Genomic DNA, 23,749 nt, shown 5'->3' on the forward strand with positions numbered 1-23,749 from the left:
TTCCCCGGCTATTTCAGGGGGATTAAGACCTTGTTCTGCCGCGTCCCCACGGCGAATCAGCTTGAGCTATGATGATGAAGAGGCCTGCAGCATAAAAACAGGTATTTTGAAAGGCTTCAGACTCTCTTTAGAGAAAAGCTATATAACTAAAAATAAAATGATGATACTCTTTTCTTTGCTACTAATATACTATTAATTATCCGTACTACACATACAATTCGTTATCTCATAAGTTTTGTTTCGTTTCAGTGTCACTTTAATACACAGGAATCCTGTGCAGAGTGTAGGTAAAACACAGTTTTGAAAATAGATGTTAAACGTGGGCTGAAACGTGGTGAGTGCAGTAGGCAGCGTGGTTTGCAGACACTTACCATGTGTATTTGTAGATACAGCTGTATTAATAAGGCCTGGAGAAGAGTGTTGTACCCGGGTGCCCCATTTTCCCCTTTGGCCCTGGCTTGCTGCTATTTTGTATTAAAGTGAACATCGGCGCCTGATTTGGCGGACACTTGAGTTGCATGAGGAATGGGAATTACACGCCCGTGCTGCATCCCTGTGAGATCCATGCTGCGTTTATTTCAGGAAATGTTAAATAAGCCACACTATTTACCTCAAACAATAGCTGCGCACAAAGAACTTCAGCAGGCTGCGTTCCACACTCCAAGTGGTATATGTTACTCTTCCACTCAGGGTCAGATAAGTCACTCCACTTCAGTGAGACACCACCACCACACCCCAAGCAGTGGCCACTCACCGTTAAATGAGACCCTCAGTTAGATGGGTCCACAGCGCTTGTGGGGTCATCTGGCCGCCCCCTGCCGTTTTAGCTGGAAGATTCCCTCCTCACCACTTTCTGTGTCATCTGCTGGTCCTTTTCACCTCAAAAGACATATACCAAAGCTCCCATAGCGTAAAATTGTATAAAAGTTTTATTAATAAAAAGATTGCTCACTTACAAACATATCCAGTGTCATTCGCATAGAGTTTTTGTGGGCTCCACCCCAAACGCTGGCCACCGGGTTGGCTGTAGAGCGCTGTTTCTATCGCCTTCCCCTCTGCGTCCACGTTCCTCCCCTCTGGATATTAGTGAGACCGCGTGCACTTGACCGGTTTCGTCGCTCTAGGCGACTCCTCAGAAGTATGCGCGGCCTTCTCCTGTCTGTATTAAATACCCTCTGCTGTAGCTAAAACTCCCTCCCCTCCCTCCCTAACCCGGAAATGGTGACCTTTACCTCATGACTGCCAGCCAATGGCAGTCACTGATCTGTAATCCCTGCGTCCCAGGGTGGTTCTACACATCCTGAACGCTTCCTGTTCTCAAGTGACATCCCGCTCGCCTGAAGGGCGTGCCCGTTCTCTTCCGTCACCCCTCCTGCATCATTGGATGCCCACTCCTACTGGGGGATTTGTTTGCCGCACGTTCAGCGCGCGTCTCCTCCCCGCCGCATTCGCGGCAATTGGCTCCTCCTCCCTACACCGATGGTGGTAACCATGGCAATCCACTAGGGCTCGCTCACCGCGCATTCAGCGCGCCTCTCCGTTCTCCCCACCGCATGCGCGGCCAATGGCTCCGCCCCCCTTCAACAATATTAGTAGCCATAGCAACCTTCCTTTTTCCCAGCGCCTCTCACTATACATCTATCAAGCGCTCCAAAGCCCTCCCGATTGCCATCCAAATTAACCCTCCCCCACCTGTCCAAACAGGCTACAAATGAATTACAAATACAACATAAATGGGATAATGTGTTACAATACTTTGATTTTTGCGCTTCACATATTAGCATAAATTACAATTCCATCCACATTATGCTTTATATATTACAGATTTTCTTTTGATGAATAAATTCCCCATTTCATAATAATCATCATATATTGTCATTAGTTGCTACTTTCCCTTTCACCCTTTTTTCTCTCAGACAGTTAGGGTTGCCTCCAGGATATTTTCTCCCACAATCCTTGTAGTGACCTCAAAAATCCCTTTCCATGATGGCAAATGATGGGGAGGATGATGAGGAAGATGATGCTGAATGGGAGGAATACTTTGATAGATGCGGGGTGGGCTTAGTAAGCCTATTGATGAAGAGAAAGAAAAGAAAGTTAACTAAAGTGGGGAAGGAAATAGACGAAATCAGACAGAGATTAGAGATATGTAAAGGGACAGAGGAGTATAATAAAAGGACCACAAGAATTAGTGAAATACTGCAGAAAGCAGAGAAAGAAATAATAGTATCTAAGAGACAGAAATTCCTAAGGGATTACCATGCACATAAGAACAAGGAAGCATATAAATGGCAAATAAAAAAGAAAGTGACCCAGCAAGCTCAGGTGGGAGAAAGGAAGGATAACTCAACCACACAAAGCAACCCTCAGGCACCGCAAGGGCCAACAGTTGCCACGGGGGGACAGAGCCTGGGAATGAGGGGAGGGGGAGGACAGGGAGGAGGGAGGGGGGGTTGGGGTGGTGTACACCTTAAAGAGATTTATAGACCAGCACAGCCCATGGGGCCAACGCATGTACAGAGCAGGCCGAGTTGGAGGCCATATAGGGGGATGCCGGGGGGTGGGGGGAGGGGAGGACGTCCGATGGGAGGACAATATAGATCACACCCAGTACCCCATCAATTTAACCCCCAGGGACAAGAACCCACATACCACATACCTCTGAGTAATAGATATGACCCCCTAGCCCAGCAGAGCCAATATGAGAATTTTTTGGGGGAGGGCAGGATGTACCACCAAACAGATTGGGTGGAAGAAACAGGCTACCTCCCGGGAAAAAGAGGAGCAGAAGGGGGACAAGGGGTGGAAGAAGGGAGCGCCAAAAAAATAAAGAAAAAATAGAAGGTAAAGGAATCTTAATTCTGAGTGGGGTTCCACTTACTAATGGGGAGATACAGGTCCTAGATGAGGGCCTGAAGTTTGCCCCTAAAAAAGGTCTGAACAAATTTGAGACTTATATTGATTTAGAGAAGTTTACACGTAAGTTAAATTTGAAAAAGTATTTTTCTAAGAGGGAGGGGCTCAACGGGAGAACATATAACCCAGCAAATCTGACCCAAACCACTCGGTATACACATACCACCCTTAAGAATAAGTCAGTGTTTAACCCTCAAGAAACAGGATTTCAAGCTATAGGAGCTTTCAAAAAATTGGTTAGTAATGAAATAAGGGAGATCCCAGAAAAGCGATACCCGGGGGTGAAAAATGTTGCCAAAAACCTGTTAGACAAAAAAGGACTGGTAGTGCGACCGGCGGATAAGGGAGGTGGGGTAGTGGTCCTCAATAAAGTGCAATATAGGACTGAATTGAACAGACTAGTACAGGACGAGGACACATATGAAAAGCTTAGAGGGGATCCAACACAACAGTATATGACTGAACTAAGAATATTACTGAAAAAGGGGCTTGATATGGGGTGCCTGTTGGACTCTGAATATAGGTATCTTATCCCCAACTCTCCAAGAATCCCTGTGATCTACCAAGTACCTAAAGTTCACAAGGACCCGGTCAATCCCCCGGGTAGACCTATCTTGAGTGGACTGGGTTCCCTGACCCACAGACTTGGCCAATATCTTGATACCTTTCTTCAACCGTTGGTCATTAAACTGCCTTGCCTATTGAGAGACACAAAGCACACCATCCAAGAGCTGGAGGGTTTGGAGGTTGGTGAGGGGACAATGCTGGTGACGGCAGATGTCTCCTCACTATATACTAGTATACCACAAGACAAAGGTGTAGAAGCAGTCAGATATTACATGGAAAGGGAAGGAGAGCTGCCAGGGGAACAGGTAGAATTTTTGCTGGAGTTACTAAGATTTGCATTAGAGAAAAACTATTTTTGGCATGGGGGAAACTTTTTCAGACAACACAGGGGATGTGCGATGGGGGCGGGATTCGCACCTAGTTTGGCGAATCTATACATGGGTAGATGGGAGGAGGGGGTTTTAAGGGGGGCATCACAAAGGGTGATCACTTGGAAAAGGTATATTGATGACTTGTTAATTATGTGGGGGGGTACGGTAACAGAGTTGGATACATTTATGGCACAGTTAAATGATAATACTTTAAATATCAAATTATCATATGAGCACGACACTGAAAAAATTAGTTACTTGGACCTTCAACTTATGGTCTTGGGGAATAGAATTGGAACTAAGACACATTTTAAGGCCACGGACCGTAATGGCTACATTTCTACAAAGAGTGGGCACCATCCTAATTGGATCAAGAATGTCCCTAGAGGACAATTCACACGATTAAGAAGGAATTGTAGCAGTATGGAAGATTACGAGGCCCAATCACAACTTTTAAAAGAAAGATTTATGGAGAAAGGGTATGGGGAGACCTTTTTGGATGGGGAAATAGATAGAGTTAGACACATAGATAGACGGTCACTGGTGCACAGAGTGAATAATGATGGAAACCAAGAAAACACGCACAATTTGGCATTTATCACGGAGTACAATAGTCAGTATAAAGAAATAGAAGGAATAGTGACTAAGCACTGGGAGATTCTGTTGTCTGATACTGAACTAAGTAAAATACTGCCACCGAAACCCAGGTTCATATATAGAAAAGCCCCAAATCTAAAGAACATATTAGCCCCAAGCTGCGTGGAACCCCAAAAACAGATGTCCAGATTACAGGGTTGGCAACGCCCGGGGTTTCACCCATGCAGAGATTGCAAGGGGTGTAGGGAGGCCAGAGCAGGAAGAGTGACACACGTAAGGGGAAAGTCCAATGGGAAGGAAATAAAAATAAGAGATTTCATTACGTGTAATGATAGGTTTGTTATATACGTGGCATGGTGCCCTTGTGGAACACAATATGTTGGAAGAACAACAAGGCCATTAAAAGAAAGGATAGGGGAACATCTTAGGAATATTGCTAAGGGACTGATGAGCCATAGTCTGTCAGCTCATTTCAAAAAAGTACATAACAGTAACCCCTCACTCCTGACCTTCTGCGGAGTGGAGAAGGTTATGAGACCATGGAGGGGAGGGGATATGGTGAAGGAGGTTTCACAGAGGGAAACCAAGTGGATATATCTTTTGGATACCCTGAAACCGAGGGGACATAATGCTGAGATTGATTTGGTCTGTTTCCTTGCGGATGATTAGGGGGGGGGGGGGGATGCCTCCGGGATTAGGACCCCAACATCCTATGAAGTTTTCACTTTTTTGACATTGGATATAAGCACTTAACACTAAATATGTTGATGGAGAATTATGTTTGGGGCACTAAAGGTCAAATGGGGATAAGGGGGTGGGGGGGGGTATTTGAGTGAGCGTCATAATGGAAAGGGATTTTTGAGGTCACTACAAGGATTGTGGGAGAAAATATCCTGGAGGCAACCCTAACTGTCTGAGAGAAAAAAGGGTGAAAGGGAAAGTAGCAACTAATGACAATATATGATGATTATTATGAAATGGGGAATTTATTCATCAAAAGAAAATCTGTAATATATAAAGCATAATGTGGATGGAATTGTAATTTATGCTAATATGTGAAGCGCAAAAATCAAAGTATTGTAACACATTATCCCATTTATGTTGTATTTGTAATTCATTTGTAGCCTGTTTGGACAGGTGGGGGAGGGTTAATTTGGATGGCAATCGGGAGGGCTTTGGAGCGCTTGATAGATGTATAGTGAGAGGCGCTGGGAAAAAGGAAGGTTGCTATGGCTACTAATATTGTTGAAGGGGGGCGGAGCCATTGGCCGCGCATGCGGCGGGGAGAACGGAGAGGCGCGCTGAATGCGCGGTGAGCGAGCCCTAGTGGATTGCCATGGTTACCACCATCGGTGTAGGGAGGAGGAGCCAATTGCCGCGAATGCGGCGGGGAGGAGACGCGCGCTGAACGTGCGGCAAACAAATCCCCCAGTAGGAGTGGGCATCCAATGATGCAGGAGGGGACGGAAGAGAACGGGCACGCCCTTCAGGCGAGCGGGATGTCACTTGAGAACAGGAAGCGTTCAGGATGTGTAGAACCACCCTGGGACGCAGGGATTACAGATCAGTGACTGCCATTGGCTGGCAGTCATGAGGTAAAGGTCACCATTTCCGGGTTAGGGAGGGAGGGGAGGGAGTTTTAGCTACAGCAGAGGGTATTTAATACAGACAGGAGAAGGCCGCGCATACTTCTGAGGAGTCGCCTAGAGCGACGAAACCGGTCAAGTGCACGCGGTCTCACTAATATCCAGAGGGGAGGAACGTGGACGCAGAGGGGAAGGCGATAGAAACAGCGCTCTACAGCCAACCCGGTGGCCAGCGTTTGGGGTGGAGCCCACAAAAACTCTATGCGAATGACACTGGATATGTTTGTAAGTGAGCAATCTTTTTATTAATAAAACTTTTATACAATTTTACGCTATGGGAGCTTTGGTATATGTCTTTTGAGGTGAAAAGGACCAGCAGATGACACAGAAAGTGGTGAGGAGGGAATCTTCCAGCTAAAACGGCAGGGGGCGGCCAGATGACCCCACAAGCGCTGTGGACCCATCTAACTGAGGGTCTCATTTAACGGTGAGTGGCCACTGCTTGGGGTGTGGTGGTGGTGTCTCACTGAAGTGGAGTGACTTATCTGACCCTGAGTGGAAGAGTAACATATACCACTTGGAGTGTGGAACGCAGCCTGCTGAAGTTCTTTGTGCGCAGCTATTGTTTGAGATTTATTGACGATATTGTATGCAGCAGCGCACCACCAAAAGGAGTTACACCCAATAATAATATCAGCGCAGTTTTTGGTTTTTCATACTATTTACCTGCCTAAACATTTTTAGTGGCAGCCACTGTCTGAGAGGCCTAAAAAAAATATTTAGGCAGGTAAATGCCCGATTTTTCAGGCATCTCAGACAGTGGCTGCAACCACAAATGTATTAGGCAGCTAATCCCAAATTTGTCAAGCCTCTCAGTCAGTGGCAGCAATTTAAAATGTTTAGGCAGGTAAATGCTTATATATATATATATATATATATATATATATATATATATATATATATATATATATATATATATATATATATATATATATATATATATATATATATATATATATATATATATATATATATATATATATATATATATAGAATTTTTTTTTTTATTTTTTTTTTTACAATAAAGTTTTATTAAGTGAAATAAAAAAGTTGTGTACAGTCATACACAGGTATACACAAATCAAATCCATTTGTGGGGCTAAAAACATAAAAACTTGCACAGTTCAATTAAGCATGTTTAAGCATGTTAGCCAGTTTGTCACATGTTAGAAGATATAAAAAAAAAAATCTGCTAGACAGCAACAGGCTGGTATCTTGGCATTACTGGAAAGGGGATTGTGTCTGCTATGCATGAAATAATCTAATGCCAGCTGGGAAGCATGCTAACCATGATTACAAGGTACTTACATACTGAAAGCTAACAATAATAATAATAACATTTCTATAGAGCTTTTCTCCCATAGCACGCAAAGCGCTTAGGCTCTCTCAGATTCAGAAATTGGCAGTAGGATGAAGTATTGACACAACAGAAATTATATTTCTGCAAATGCCAGACTAAACAGGTGGGGTTTCAGTCTGGATTGAAACACGTCCAGAGATGGAGCTGTCCTGATCTGCTGAGGTAAGGATTTCCATAATGTAGGAGAGGCATGACAGAAGGCTCTGGGACCAAAAGTTTCCAGGTGAACTCTGGGTATGACTAGATTATTAGAACGTGTGGATCTGAGATTGCGGGGATTGCTACACAGCTGTAACATTTCTTTCATATATCCAGGGCCAGATTATGTAGTGATTTAAATGTCAGTAGGCCAATCTGGAATAGGTCCCTCCATTCTATAGGTAGCCAGTGAAGGGAGTGCAGGACTGGTGTTATGTGGCAGTGATGGGGTTGGTTAACAGTCTGGCAGCAGTATTCTGTATCAGCTGTAGGCGGTAAAAGTCCTTTTTTTGGAAGGCTGGTGTAGAGAACATTGCACTAGTCCAGTCGGGATGTAAGGAAGGCATGAACTAAGGTTGGCAGATCTGTGGGGATGAAGTGCTTGATTTTTGCAATGTTCTTCAAGTGAAAATAGGATGATTTTACCACAGCAGAGATGTGGGTTCTGAAGTTTAAATCCCCATCAATTAGAACTCCCAGGCTACGCACATGCTCAGAGCTGTGTAGATCTGTGCCTCCTATTCCCAGTGGTGAAGACTTCAGGAGAAGTTGTTTTTGTTGTCATTCGCTTCCCTCCGATTAGAAGGACTTAAGTTTTATCTGCATTTAGTCTCAGCCAGTTGTCACTCATCCATTGCTGTAGTTCAGCTAGGCAGGTGTTTATTGTTGGGAGTTGGGTCTGTCACCCCAGGCTTGAAGGAAAGATATAGTTGGGCGTCATTAGCATAGCAGTGGGATGTCAGTCCGTCAGGTATGTCAGGCTGGGAGCTAGCAGAGGCATCCCATAGGCTGGCAGGTGAAATACACAACCTGTGTTTTGAGGTATCATTGGCGCTCCTTCCATATATCCCATACTAGAGTTCTTGATGGCCTCCTATCTACACACACTCGTTTTTTTTTTTATAAGGAAATGAGCTGTCTACTCTTTTAACCCAGTTTTGAAAGGTTAGTGGCGAGGGCACAAGCCATCTATCTGCATGCCGCCTCTTGCCTGGCCATGATCAGCACTCCTGACAAAAAGGATTTACGGGGAGTTGCCAAACCCTCATCATGTATGACACCCGAAATGCATACAATTGGATCAGCGTTCATAGGGAACCTTGTCATGCAAGAATTTTGTAAGTTGTTTCCAGTCATCTATTATCACGGGGTAATCCTTAATAAGATGAAAAAAGGGGGTGCGGGAGATATTTGGGACAGACATCAGTGGCCATGGAGTTATATGTAACTAGCCTGTTCGGGGTCAGATAGGCCTGCTGGAGAATATATAATTGCATGATTCTACCATGAACATAGGGGGATACCTTTTTCACAGCATCAAGGGCATCTTCCCAATCCTCATCTACATTATTATTATTATTATTATTATTTTTTATTATTATGATTATTTAGTATTTATATAGCGCCATCATCTTCCGCAGCGCTGTACAGAGAATATATTGTCTTGTCACTAACTGTGCCTCAGAGGGGCTCACAATCTAATCCCTACCATAGTCATATGTTTATGTATGTTTTGTACAGTACATGTATTGTAGTCTAGGGCCAATTTAGGGAGAAGCTAATTAACACATCTGTATGTTTTTGGGGTGCCCGGAGGAAACCCATACAGCCACGGGGAGAACATACAAACTCCTTGCAGATGTTGACCTGGCTGGGATTTGAACCAGGGACCCAGTGCTGCAAGGCGACAGCGCTAACCACTACGACGTTGTGCTACCTAAATAAAAATTATATACTCATTGAAGTTGTTCTTCTTCCCACGACTAAGTCTCTTGTGACACAGGATGCATTTGGCTTCTGTACTGTATCAGGCAGACACACAGAAATAAGCCCACACTGCAGAGCCTTGTACTGATGCTCTGGTACCGGTAGGAGTGACTGGGCAATGTGTCTGTCTGACCCCAGGTGACTTCACACTTTCCTGTTTGCCTCCTGTCCCCTGCAACCTCTCACTGCTTCTCACTCTTATCCTCCCTTTCCAATGCTCTGTCTCTCCCTCTGATTGCTCCTCCTTCTGTTCCTCTCTTGTGGGCACCCATGTGACATCCATCACCCCCATCGCTTACACTTCCCAGCTCACAGTAGGTGCCACAGCAGGGAAATTGCACCTTGTGGTGACCTTAGTACTGTCGTCTGAGTGTCTAACTTCCTCTATACACACACCTTATTAATATGGATCTACGTATATAACTTTAATTAGAGGAAATCTAGTAATAAAACATAATATTTAATTCAATTAGGATAAAAACATTGTAAAGCTGCTCAAACATCATTGTGAAGTGAAAACACAGTGGGGGTTACCTACGCAGCTCTTACTGTTACTGTAAGGCCTGGGACCCACTAAGCACTTGTGATTTGAGAAGCCCTTGATAATGTAATGCTATGTGTGTGATCACACGTGGGGGATGGGATTTGTTGTTTTATCCCCCATAGCATTACATTAGCAAGAGCTTCACAAATCACAAGTGCTTAGAAAAGTGCTGCCAGTGGTTTCCAGGCCTAGCTCTGAGCTGGTGCAAATTGTATGCTAATTATATGCAAAATTATGCATCTGCTTCATCTGGTCCATTTTCAAACTGCATAAACTTTGCCTCAACTTGGAATTTTTAGCAGCTCACTGACCATCGCTAATGATAATTGTTCCTCCTCTCAGAATTCTATAACAGGAAGTGATGATGTTTCTCTATTTGCAGCGCGGACTCCCGGCATCAGGAACCTCTCAGAGACTCGTCTCTCTGTATCCACAGACTGTACACCGGATAATGATGTCACTGGACAAGAGTCTCCTGCAGATATCCTGGTTACCCCAAATTTTCCCCCAGACTCCTATCACCTGTCTAACCCTGAGGGGCCTCATACCCAGCACAGCTCTCCCCCTGCTGGAGGGTCTTATTCCTGTTCCATGTGTGGGAAATGTTTTGTTCATATATCGCATCTTGTCAGACATGAGAGATCTCACACTGGAGAGAAGCCCTATTCATGTGCTGAGTGTGGGAAATGCTTTGTTCGGAAATCACATCTTGTCAGGCATGAGAGATCTCACACTGGTGAGAAGCCCTTTTCCTGTGCTGAGTGTGGGAAATGTTTTATTCAAAAATCAGTTCTTGTTATTCATGAGAGATCTCACACTGGTGAGAAGCCCTATTCATGTATAGACTGTGGGAAATGTTTTGCATCTAAAGAAGGCCTTATACTTCATGAGAGATCTCACACTGGTGAGAAGCCCTATTCATGTGCTGTGTGGAAAATGTTTTGGCTCTAAATCAAACCTTATCAAACATGAGAGAGCTCACAGTGGCGAGAAGCCCTATTCATGTGCCGAGTGTGGGAAATGCTTTGTACAGATATCACATCTGGTTAGACATCAGACATCACACACTGGTGTGAAGCCCTATTCATGTGCTGAGTGTGGGAAATGTTTTGTTCGGAAATCACATCTTGTCAGACATGAGAGATCTCACACTGGTGAGAAGCCCTATTCATGTGCTGAGTGTGGGAAATGTTTTATACAGATATCACATCTTGTCACACACAAGAGATCTCACACTGGTGAGAAGCCCTATTCATGTGCTGAGTGTGGGAAATGTTTTGTTCAGAAATCACAGCTTGTCAGACATGAGAGATCTCACACTGGTGAGAAGCCCTTTTCCTGTGCTGAGTGTGGGAAATGCTTTATTCAAAAATCAGTTCTTGTTATTCATGAGAGATCTCACACTGGTGAGAAGCCCTATTCCTGTATAGACTGTGGGAAATGTTTTGCATCTAAAGATGGATTTATACATCATGAGAGATCTCACACTGGTGAAAAGCCCTATTCATGTCCTGAGTGTGGAAAATGTTTTGGCTCTAAATCAATCCTTATCAAACATAAGAGATCTCACACTGGCGAGAAGCCCTATTCATGCTCAGAGTGTGGGAAATGTTTTGTACAGATAACAAATCTTGTCAGGCATGAGATGTCTCACACTGGTGAGAAACCCTTCTCATGTGCTGAGTGTGGGAAATGTTTTGCACGTAAATCACATCTTGTCAGGCATGAGAGATCTCACACTGGTGAGAAGCCCTATTCATGTGCTGAGTGTGGGAAATGTTTTGTACAGAAATCACAGCTTGTCAGACATGAGAAGTCTCACACTGGTGAGAAACCCTATTCTTGTGCTGAGTGTGGGAAATGTTTTAGGCGTAAAGAAAGCCTTGTCAGTCATGAGAGATCTCACACTGGTGACAAGCCCTAAGCATGTGTTGTGTATGGGAAATGTTGTTGTTTGGAAATCACTGCTTGTTATATATTTGTGTTGAGTGTGGGAAATGTTTTGGCCATAAGTGGTCTTTTACAATGCTTTTATTTTTGTCTCTTGCAAAGTGCTCATAGAAATATTTCAACACAGAGTCCTGAGGACACTTTCATGCTACTCAGTTTATTGGTTTGGTAAAGCTGAATGGAGGTGACATGAGGAGATAAACATGGGTACATATAGTACTAACCCGAGATAGAACTTGCCTGAGTTCATGTTTTATATTTTTAATTGTAAGGGTTAATAAACCAGGTTTTTTTATGCAAATGATGCAGAATCTGCAGTCACAGCTCTCCTGAAAAGTACATAAAACAACATGCTATTATCTGGGAATATTAGATGATCCCAGTCATCCAGACTGACCTGAGGAAAGGAGATTTCCCTCTCTCTGTCTCTCTGTGTCTTTTTATATTCAGGAAACATGAAGGGATTTGAGCTGAATGCACAAAGTCCAGTAAGATAAGAAGAGAGGGATTTATCTCCCAGCAATGTTACGCTGGACACACACAGGACTGATATTCAGAGAGATTGGATCACTGCGACTGTGACGGGATCTTCCAGGGATCTCCCGATTTCTCTACATAATTGTAGGGGTAACGTTATAGATCTATATTGTTACACCCTCACAGAGGAAGATTGGCATCTATTTTACATGATAATACTACAGTATAAATATGGGAGCAGGAAAAGATAAGGTATTATTAGTCAGATGTATTCCCAGCAGCACGGCTGTGGAGTTGGAGCAGTTTTTTGTTACCTGGAGTCGGAGTTGTCCACAAATGCACTGATTCCGACTCCTAATAAATGGATACTTTAATTAAAAGAAATAATGTGATACAATATTCTGTTTCGCAGATAGCTCACAAAAATCTGAAATATACAGTAATAGCTGTGCTTAGTCCACAAAAATGAAACAATAAACCAATCAAACCACAAGTTACTTTTGCTGCAGCAGTAAAGCAGTCACCATATTCCTAACACCAGATACAGATATGTAACTGACTGTATGTGTGATGTGTACACAGGAATCTTTTATATATAATAACATCTCTGCATTCTAAACTGCCACAAATGTGGATCTAAGCTTTGTTGTAACTACTTATTTACTCCACCCCATCGGTTTCCTTTGTTAAGGTATGGATGATTTTTTGGTTAATTTCTGTGTATTTTTTCTGTGGTATTTTTTTTTTTTTGTGTCTGTCTACAGATACAATCTAACGCCACGCTACCATTCTGAAGATATCGGATACAAATCTCCCATAGGGGACCAGCCCTCCTGGCACTGCAGGTGTTCCCCATATGGAAGAATATATGCCTATGGGAAGTACAGTACTGCTTATATGAAGCCTTTATGTAGTGAAACAGCAACAGACAACTCTCCCTGTTATGGTGGTGAACAAAACCTCTGTCGCTAGACTTATCATTTTATTTCCATCCAAAACCCGGCCTGGCTTATATATAAAATGTTCTAACCTCTGTTTCTATATGGGATGTACATCCAGCTGATCTATAGAAGAAACTTGTGTGTATAATGTTTATATGATATAGTATGATGGATGTTTCATTATTATTATTTGCAAATCACTGTAACGTTTTGTTTGTTCTGTATTACAAATCCTTTGCTAAAAATGTGATAGCATCTCTGTGGTAAGAATAAAGCCCAACGAGTAGCTGTGTCACTGGTAGGGATTGTCAATGAGATGCAAATAATTCTGTGTTGCTGCAGGTTTATGCAAATTTTATATGCAAATGTATGCAGCTTGAAAATGGACCAATCAATTTCCACCTTTGCAGGACTGTGTGGAAGGGTGAGCAATGCACCCTGGGAAGTAAACACAACGGGAGGCTAAATGGGGCACTAGCTCACAAAGTATAGAAAGATGGAAATTAGGTGAAATGAACACTCACAAAGGGAAGCTGCACAGGGAGCCGCCAACCACTGGAAGCAGGTGGGAGGGGCACAAACCCGACTCCACTCGGGTACCCAGAGAGGGGGGTGATGGTCATACTCTTATCCTCCTTGGCGGTAGTGACGTGTATGCACGTAAATACAAAACATACTGCGATTGGTATTGACGTGCATATACAGCCAGTCCGAGTTGGATTCAGGTGATTGTTTTTTACTGACTCCACAGTGGTGATTCCCACGTATTGCAGATATACCCCAATGCCTCAGTGCTGCACCCCAAATGTAAATTAGGAGATGATTGGACACAGGTGTTTGGGCTGGAGGTGAGATACAGGAATTCTGGGGTGGAGAGGGGGACAGGTTATTGTTGTGTTACAATCACTGCTATAGACACCCCAATGCGTCAGTGCTGCACCCCAAATGTAAATTAGAAGGAGATGATTGGATACAGGTGTTTGGGGCTGGAGGTGAGATACAGGAATTCTGGGGTGGAGAGGGGGACAGGTTATTGTTATATGTGTTACAATCACTGCTATAAACACCCCAATCCAATCACTGCTATAGACACCCCAATGCCTCAGTGCTGCACCCCAAATGTAAATTAGGAGATGATTGGATACAGGTGTTTGGGCTTGAGGTGAGATACAGGCATTCTGGGATGGAGATATGTGTTACAATCACATGCTATAGATCAGGAGTGGGCAAACCTTGCATGTGGATTCCTAAAATTTCTCCCGCCTCCCAACCTCCCTCCCTTCAGAGTCATGAGCGGGTGATATGCAGGGGTCAAAACCAGGGCTGTGGAGTCGGAGTTAACTGTAATTTAAAATAGAAAATATGATAAAATGTTATATTTCTCAGAAAATGGTCATCATAAATTATATAGACAGTAATAGCTGTGCTCAGCCCACAAAAATGAAATAAACCAATCAAAAATAGTTACTTGTGCTGCTTCAATAAAGCAGTCCCCGTATTTTTAAAGTCAGGTATACATATCTGATTGTGACTCTATATCTGATGTGTACACAGGAATCTTTTATACATACTAAATAACATCTATGCTGTAAGAATAAAGCCTGATGTGTAGCTGTGTCACTAATAGAGATGGTCAATCAGATGCAAATAATTCTGAGTTGATGCTGGTTTATGCAAATTTATGCGCTCCTTTGGCTCATGAAATCAAATAATTTCATATGTTGTTAAAATTTGGTTTAATGACTACAAATTTAAAAGTACCTGAGACGGATGAAAAGAAAAGTTTTATACATACCTGGGGCTTCCTCCAGCCCCCTTCAGGCTAATCAGTCCCTCGCTGTCCTCTTCCGCCACCTGGATCTTCTGCTATGAGTCCTGGTAATTCAGCCAGTCAGCGCTGTCCGGCCACATGCCGCTTCCACAGCCAGGAGTGTTCTGCATCTGCGCAATAGTGCTGAGCAGGTGTAGTACATTCCTGGCGGCAGAGTGTGTGCATGCGTACTGCGCCCGACTGGCTCAAATGCCTGGACCCATAGAAGAAGATCCAGGTGGCGAAGGAGGACAGTGAGGGACTGATTAGCCTGAAGGGGGCTGGAGGAAGCCCCAGGTATGTATAAAACTTTAATCTGTCTCGGGTTTGCTTTGTTACACAGTAGTACTATATTCTACACATGCACTCCCCACAGAGCTGCAGGGAATCCACTGAGAATGTTGTGCACAGAGGTGTTGTCTATCACCCTAAACCTTGTTCAGATTGTGCATGAAGAATGTAATAGAGGAAGAATCTCCTCATTCCCCTGCAGCGTACCTGCACATCACTCTTACATGTACCCACAGTTACATTGCCTAGGGCCTGATAGATGTTCTTTGTTCCTGTCTTTACCTTCTACAAGTACTCTTACCAAGGACTAGTTTTAGGCCTCGTTCACATCTATGCAGCGCAGATGGCCGTGCGATCGGAACACAACGTGTATGATCTCACGCCATCTGCGCTGCCACCCGCTGCATTGCTGATCCCATCCATTGACAGTGAATGGGTCAGCTCTGCACTCGCGGGCAGAATGCATGCGGCAGTACGCAAGCACATCATAGAGCATCGTACTGCTGTGCAGCGCATTTGATTTGAATGGCAGAAGGGCTGTCTATACCCTTCTGCCGTTCTTGCATGTTACCACGTCATACGTACTTCCAAATACGTATAGAAGTGCGTATGATGTGAACGAGGCCTAAGTCTATGATTAAACGTATTAGAGGCAGAAGATCAGCTGGATAGCCAGGTAACTGGTATTGTTTAAAAGGGAATAAATATGGCAGCCTCCATATCCCTCTCAGTTCAGTTGTCTTTTAAAATTCCTAAGCATTGTCTGTTAAGAGATGCATTTTATGTTACATACTTTCAATCAACAAGATTGTAATATGCAAATAAGAGAAGTCGAGGAGTCGGAGGAATCCTAACCTGAGGAGTCGGAGTATTTTTGTACCAACTCCACAGCCCTGTTCAAAACTCGGCCATTCCAGCACCACATCTCCATGGCAACAGGGTGTCCCGTGACACTCTTCACATGACAACATATTACACGCTGGAACGTCTTGATGATGTGTGTCACACTGTTGCCTTGGATACATGATAATGGAATCGGCGATAAGTGAGTTTTGACTCCCACAAATCGCCCACTCAGGACTGCAGGGAGGGAAGGAGGGAGTGGGGGAGAGAGGAATCCGGCCGCCTATCAGTGAGCCGGATGAACATTCGCTGCTGCTACAGACAAATGTGGGAAGCTGTTGCTGGAAACGATTCTGTGTAATGTAACAAAATGACTCCTATTAGAATGGAAATCTGATGCATCTCCAAGTATCTCTCCTGTGGATAAAGCTGCTAATAAAGTTGTTCCTCTGGATAATGTGCTGAATATCAGATGTATATTGTTCCCACAGTGTGACGTGTTTTGTTCCTCTGCATGGAATGTAAGATGTACTATTACCTGCATCACTCAGATTTACTGTTATAAATAAAAGTGTTTGTAGCCAGAGCTCTCTGTAACATTGCAGGTCTGTAGTCTGTCACTGGTGATGGTCAATGATGAGATGCAAATAATTCCAAGTTGATGCAAAATCCCCCCCCCCCCCTACAATTGGCACAAATAAGCTATACTGGGCTGAAAAAAATGAGGCCATGTGCTGCTTTGTTTTGAAGATCACAGCAATTATTTTTTTCCAGACGATGGCATCACCCGGCCTCCCTACAGCAACGCACAGGCATGACAATGGGATGGTTGGTTAGTGCCGGGTTTGTGCTGCAAAAAGCCCCCTTCTATTTGTTCTAGTTTTCAAAATATTAAAGATTTTTATAAAAGTCAAAAGTTCCCCCACCATTCATTCGCTTCATTATTGAGATGTTTCTGGTTTGTTTAATGTTCATTTTTCGCAAAGTAAAGCAGAGAAACAAAGTACTGCAAGAACTTTAAATATAATAGGATAACAGAAGTGCCAACAGGATAATAAACACTAAAATAACTTAAAAACCCATCTTGGTAATAGAGCAGGTAGTGGTGGACTTACCTCCTCCAAGCACAACATACAACTGTGGATTTTAAGTCAAAATAATTTTATTGGATATTCCAAATAAAGTGCAACGTGTTTCGCGGGGTACAAACCCGCTTCATCAGGCAATAACAGATAGGAGTAAACATCATCTGCCAGTATCATCAACGCTGAGCTCCTCTGTAAGTCCACCACTACCTCCTCTATTACCAAGATGGGTTTTTAAGTTCTTTTAGTGTTTTTTATCCTGTTGGCGCCTCTGTTATCCTATTATCTACATCCAAGTCCACCCTTGGTGGAGGGTTGTACCCTTCCTTCTTCTACTACAGAGAGCGACTTTTAATCCTGAGTGGGGTCAGGACAATCTCCCCACCTGCTTTGACAGTGGTTGCCTAATTGGTAATCCTGGTTTGTAAGCATTTAATTAATATTATTAGTCTTCCAATTATACATTGCCATTACATACTACACTATTGTAACGATTGGTGTCAGCAACACAGAGTTTTTTCTGATTATTTGTGATCTGCAGTATCACCAATAATACAGATGCTATACCTGCTTATGTGGTGATCTGCAGAATCACCAATAATACTAATATAGCTAGACACAGGACACCCAATGTGATAATGTGTTTGGTGCAACAGTATACAGAGAAGTTCTCTCCCGAGGAGCGGGAGATACAGACACTACTGCAGCCAAGGATTCCCTGAAGAGCAGAGAATCAGACTGCACTGCAGCCAGTGGACCCCTGAGGGGCAGGTTACCACTGACTGTGCTGAAGATGATCTCCTTATGTGGAGGAGATACAGACTGTACTGCAGCCGAGGATTCCCTGAGGAGCAGGGAACCTTGGATGGTACTACAGTCAGTGGACACCTGAGGGGCAGGGACCACTGACCGGGCTGCAAGAGTGGTAACTGGTGAAATGAGAGATGTAATCGGGCTGCAGCCAAGGATTCCCTGAGGAGCAGGGAATCAGACTGTGCTGCAGCCAAGGATTCCCCGATGTACTGGGAATCAGACTGTACTGCAGCCAGTGGACTCCTGAGGGGTAGAGACCACTGCCTGAGCTGCAAGATGGTCTCCTGAGGAGCAGGTGACCCTCGCAGCTAATGAACACCTGAAGAGCAAGTGTCATGGACAGTGCAGGAAGGCTGATCACCCAAGGAATGAGTGACAGCCAGAAAGGTCAGACAAGCCAGGTCGGCAACACACGGACAGATAAGGTACAGAGACGGAAGACTGATTCAGTATCCAGGTACAGGCAAATGTTGGCAACAGGTTATCAGATAGGCAAAGGTACCGAATCAGTAAGCAGGAGAGTGGTCAGGAAAGCCAGAGATCATAACAGGTAACAGTATATATGACAATCCTAGTCTTAGGTGTGAGGTCCTCGGTCTCAACACCTGGGAACTAGTCTAATAGAATGGTAAGCAAGTCTCACAATACAATAATACTTTAAAGTAGGGGTGAGACGACGAATCCGGCGAATCCACGAATCCCTCGAATATTGGGAAATATTCGAGATTCGTGGATTCGAATCCCGACGCCATTTTTCACTTTCCGAATCCGCCGAATCCCGACGCTGCATCGCCGCATACGCCGCTCCCCCCGCCCACACTCGTCCTCCCCCGACCTTCTCCGACCCCCCTGCGCCTCCTCCGTTCGCCAGCATCAACTCACCTGAGCGGAGTGCACAGAGCGGCAGACCTCTCGCCGACTTCCTGGTTCCCCCTAGTGACCGGCTCTTACAATGATGTCATCAGTAAGAGCCGGTCCGGCCACTAGAGGGAACAGGGAAGTATCGAGGAGGTCTGCCGCTCTGCGCTCCACGGACAGGTGAGTAGATATTCATGCAGGGGTGAGCGGAGGAGGCACGGGGGGGGGGGGGGAGCGGAGGAGGCACGGGGGGGGGGGGCGGAGGAGGCCGGGGAGGGGGGTTGGCGGTGAGCGGAGGAGGCATGGGAGGCCCCTATACCTACCTACAGGCCCCTATACATACCTACAGGCCCCTATACCTACCTACCCACCTACAGGCCCCTATACCTACCTACCTAAAGGCCCCTATACCTACCTACCTAAAGTCCCGTATACCTACCTACCCATCTACCTACCTACAGGCCCCTATACCTACCTACCCACCTACAGGTCCCTATACCTACCCACCTACAGGCCCCTATACCTACCTACCTAAAGGCCCCTATACCTACCTACCTAAAGGCCCGTATACCTACCTACAGGCCCCTATACCTACCTACCCACCTACAGGCCCCTATACCTACCTACCTACCTACCTAAAGGCCCCTATACCTACCCACCCATCTACCTACCTACAGGCCCCCCTACCTACCTACCTACCTACCTACGTAAAGGCCCCTATACCTACCTACCTAAAGGCCCCTATACCTACCTACCTACCTACAGGCCCCTACAACTACCTACCCACCTACCTAAAGGCCCCTATACCTACCTACCTACATACCTACCTATACTGAAGGTCCCTTTACCTACCTACCTAAAGGCCCCTACACCTACCTACCTAAAGGCCCCTATACCTACCTACCTAAAGGCCCCTATACCTACCTACATACCTACCTATACTTAAGGCCCTATACCCTGCTACCTATACTGAAGGTCCCTTTACCTACCTACCTAAAGGCCCCTATACCTACATACCTAAAGGCCCCTATACCTACCTACATACCTACCTATACTTAAGGCCCTATATACCTATACTGAAGGTCCCTTTACCTACCTACCTATACTGAAGGCCCCTATACCTAGTTAACTACCAATACTGAAGGCCCATATACCCTGCTACCTATACTGAAGGCCCATATACCCTGCTACCTTTACTGAAGGCCCATATACCCTGCTACCTATACTGAAGGCCCATATACCCTGCTACCTATACTGAAGGCCTATATACCCTGCTACCTATACTGAAGGCCCATATACCCTGCTACCTATACTGAAGGCCCATATACCCTGCTACCTATACTGAAGGCCCATATACCCTGCTACCTATACTAAAGGCCCATATACCCTGCTACCTATACTGAAGGCCCATATACCCTGCTACCTATACTGAAGGCCCATATACCCTGCTACCTATACTGAAGGCCCATATACCCTGCTACCTATACTTAGGGCCCCTATACCTTGCTACCTATACTGAAGGCCCCTATACCTTGCTACCTGTACTGAAAGCTACCCATATTGAAGGCACCCATACCTAGCTAGCTATACTGAAGGCACCTTTACCTCGCTACCTATGCCTGGGTACCTATACTGCGGGCAACTATACCATGGATCGCACAATTCTTATGTGCAGGATTCGTTAGATTCGGGATTCGAAAGGTTCGAGATATTCGAGAACCTTTATAGATTCGGATCCGGATTCAGATTCGAAGAAATTGTGGATTCGTCCCATCCCTACTTTAAAGGCTATCCACGGAATCTGACTAAGTGTGAATTCCCAGCTCCGGCTGGATTCTAACACACTGTAAGATCTGACTGGGGTCTGAGCGCTCACATGTAAGCATTCGCAACAGCAGACAACTTGCAACTGCCAGGCAAGTCCTGTATATACCCAGAGCGCTCCACAGCGCCGCCCCAGTCACTCAGCCAATCCGGAGCATAGCTGGAGTCAGCTGATCGTCATGATCAGCTGACTCCCCTTCTGCTAGCATAAAGGTCCTGTCGCCTGGCGCGCGCGTAGCTCTCAATCTGTGTGAACTAGAAGGACTAGGCGAACCAGCAGCATGTTGCTGCGCGGCAGAAGCCACCGGCTGGAACGCGGAGATAGCCGCCCTGCCGCTTGCCCACGCGGCGGCATCTCCGCTATTCATTACAACTATATTGGGCTCTTGGTGTTCTCTCTTTTTCGCAAGAACTTTAAAGTTCCTTTTGCTTCAGATCAATGAGTCTTTTATGGAAAATATTTAATTTGTTTCTTTTACCAAAAATTTGGCTCTTTGGGGGTGATATTTGCTTTTAGTAATTACTATAATTTCTATGAATTTAAAGGGAAAAATAAGGAAAAAAATATATTATTTCTCCAATTCCATCCATTATAGTTTTAAAATAAACAATGCTACTGTACATAATACCCCCACATTGTACATGCCTATTTGTCTTGGTTATCACAAGATTTAAATTATGTCCCTAGTACGTAGTATGGAGACAATATATTATATTATTTGGAAATAAGGGTGTATTTCTTGCTATTGTATCACTGCTGTAATATGCGTCCTATGAGACGCGTTCCACCACTCACTACCGCACGTCTACATCCTCCTTCCGGCGGCAGAAGGTAGTGTGTGGTGGAATGCGTCCTATAGGACACGTATTACAGTGGTGACATGATGGGATCCCCGGACTTCTGGGTAAGTTAACCCCCTCTATCCCGCAGGCACAGGTGTATTATTCAATCTACATTAGCATTCCGAATTCGAGTACTTCTGTACTCAAAAGCCGATCCCTGCCTGCAAGATGATCTTTAACAAATGGATACAATGATACAAGCACTCTGTCCAGGGGCGTAACAATAGTGGATGCAGACCCTGCACCCGTGGGGGGGCAGGAGGGGTCACAGCATGAGGGGAGAGCTTGGCCACACATCGGCGGGGAGGAGGGCAGCCCCCCCCCTTCACCTCAGGCTCTTCTCTCGGCGCTTCCCTCCAGCATCATTTAGTGTCTGCAGGCAGCGGGCAGGAACACATACCTTCCTGCATTCCACCGCCGGAGCTTCCTCTCTCTAAGTGTCTGACGCTACTTCCTGTTTAAACAGGAAGTAGCGTGAGGCACTTAGTGATCGGACTTCCACGGTGGATGGAGGTATGTGCTCCTGCCGCCACCTGCTGCCACTAATTGATGCTGGAGGGGTGCGCTGAGGGGAGAGCCCGAGGTGAGGGGGGGGGGGGACTGTCCTCCCCACCGATGTGTGGCTAAGCTCTCCCCGCATGCTGCACCCACTCCTGCCCCCCAAAACGTCCCTGAGGGGTGGGGGGGCCCTGTGATTTCTAGTTACGCCTCTGGCTCTGTTGGTATCGGATACTAAAGAAGAGCTGTTTCATCTTTGTAATCAGGATAAGCATCGGTGGTTTAGACGAGGCAGGGCGTTTCGGTGCGTGCCGCGTAGCGCTGAAGCTGTAGTGCGCACCCCGTGTAAGGGTGATTCAGAGACCCGGCGAATTACTTCTTCCTCTGAGTTGCTACGACTCAGAGGGGGAATAGTAGCACGGCTATTGAATTTTTGGATGACCTTAGGAGTTTTGACTAAAAGGGAGAGTTTTTTATGGTGTTCCTAGTCATTCCTATATTCCATAGTTCATACAGCAGATGTTCACCTGAGGGCCGCCCCATTGTGGCAGGAATAGGCTCCCTGGGAGAGCATCTGAGTGATTGGGTGGACTTCTGCCTTTAACCTCTTGTCCATAGGCTTCCAGGTTACCTTCAGGACACTCCCCACCTTTTGATGAGCCTTAGCGCCCAATCTTGCCCTTGCAGCCTTTTCACAGCCTCCCTGGGATTTCCTCCTATTAGCGACGGGTCATCTATTGGCCTATAATTATTTTATATTTGATGGGGGCTTCTACCTTCAGAAGTGCAGAGCTTCTGTGGGGACTAAGTTCACCCCCTTCCTAGCCAGCCTCTTTATGGGTTGGTGGGAGGAGCTCCGCATATTTGGGAGGAGAGAACTCCTCTGCTCACATACAGTGGTATGACCGTTATATAGAAGATTTGGAGGGGCTCCTAAGAGGTTTTACTGGCTTTTCGCACTACTTTTTCAGATGGGTTATCATAGTAATGAAGTGGAATCGCCCTTTAGCCCTGGATAAGAGACGCAGAGGAGTAGCTATGGGGGGGGAGGCAAGTGGTACATCTGTCCCCGGGCGCAGCATCTGGGGGTGGGGGGACAGTTACAGGTTTTACTTTCCCTGATGCGTTCCTGTTGAAGATTCTATGAAAGACGGTGGAAGGCTCCAATCTTCTTCCCTGCTGCCTTCTCTCTGGCCTGGAGTGTTGTTTTATTTTATCTCCCTGCTGTAACCGGCGCTTGCCCTGTGTGCATCAGCAAAGTAGATCATGTGTATTTCTGCGTATCTCCCAACTTCCTGATGCCTGGTACACACGATGCAATTTCCTGCCGGGTGGATGGGTCAAATTGATCATATCCAGCATGTCCGATCAGCTACTGATGGAGAACAGGATCGATTTTGTGCAGTGCTGATCTCAATATTGATCCTGTTCGGACATGCAGGAAATTATTCTAAAACTCAAACATCTCTGGGAAAGCATGATGGACCCCCTTATGGTTCACACCTTGTCACCAGGGGGTGCAAAAACTAACTTTGTCCCCGGGTGCTAAA

At 45.3% G+C, this 23,749-nt stretch overlaps 1 protein-coding gene across 1 annotated transcript in view; it reads left to right on the top strand.

Annotated features, from left to right (window-relative positions):
* LOC137535357 (zinc finger protein 850-like) overlaps positions 1-23,749 on the top strand; it is a 144,644-nt gene that overhangs the window by 78,203 nt on the left and 42,692 nt on the right. The window contains exon 4 of the mRNA XM_068257185.1: positions 11,026-11,767. Within this exon, the coding sequence (XP_068113286.1) occupies positions 11,026-11,767 (742 nt within the window). The remainder of the gene's footprint in view (positions 1-11,025; positions 11,768-23,749) is intronic.

Source organism: Hyperolius riggenbachi, chromosome 10 (assembly GCF_040937935.1).
Source record: "Hyperolius riggenbachi isolate aHypRig1 chromosome 10, aHypRig1.pri, whole genome shotgun sequence".
Taxonomy (NCBI): Eukaryota; Metazoa; Chordata; class Amphibia; order Anura; family Hyperoliidae; genus Hyperolius; species Hyperolius riggenbachi.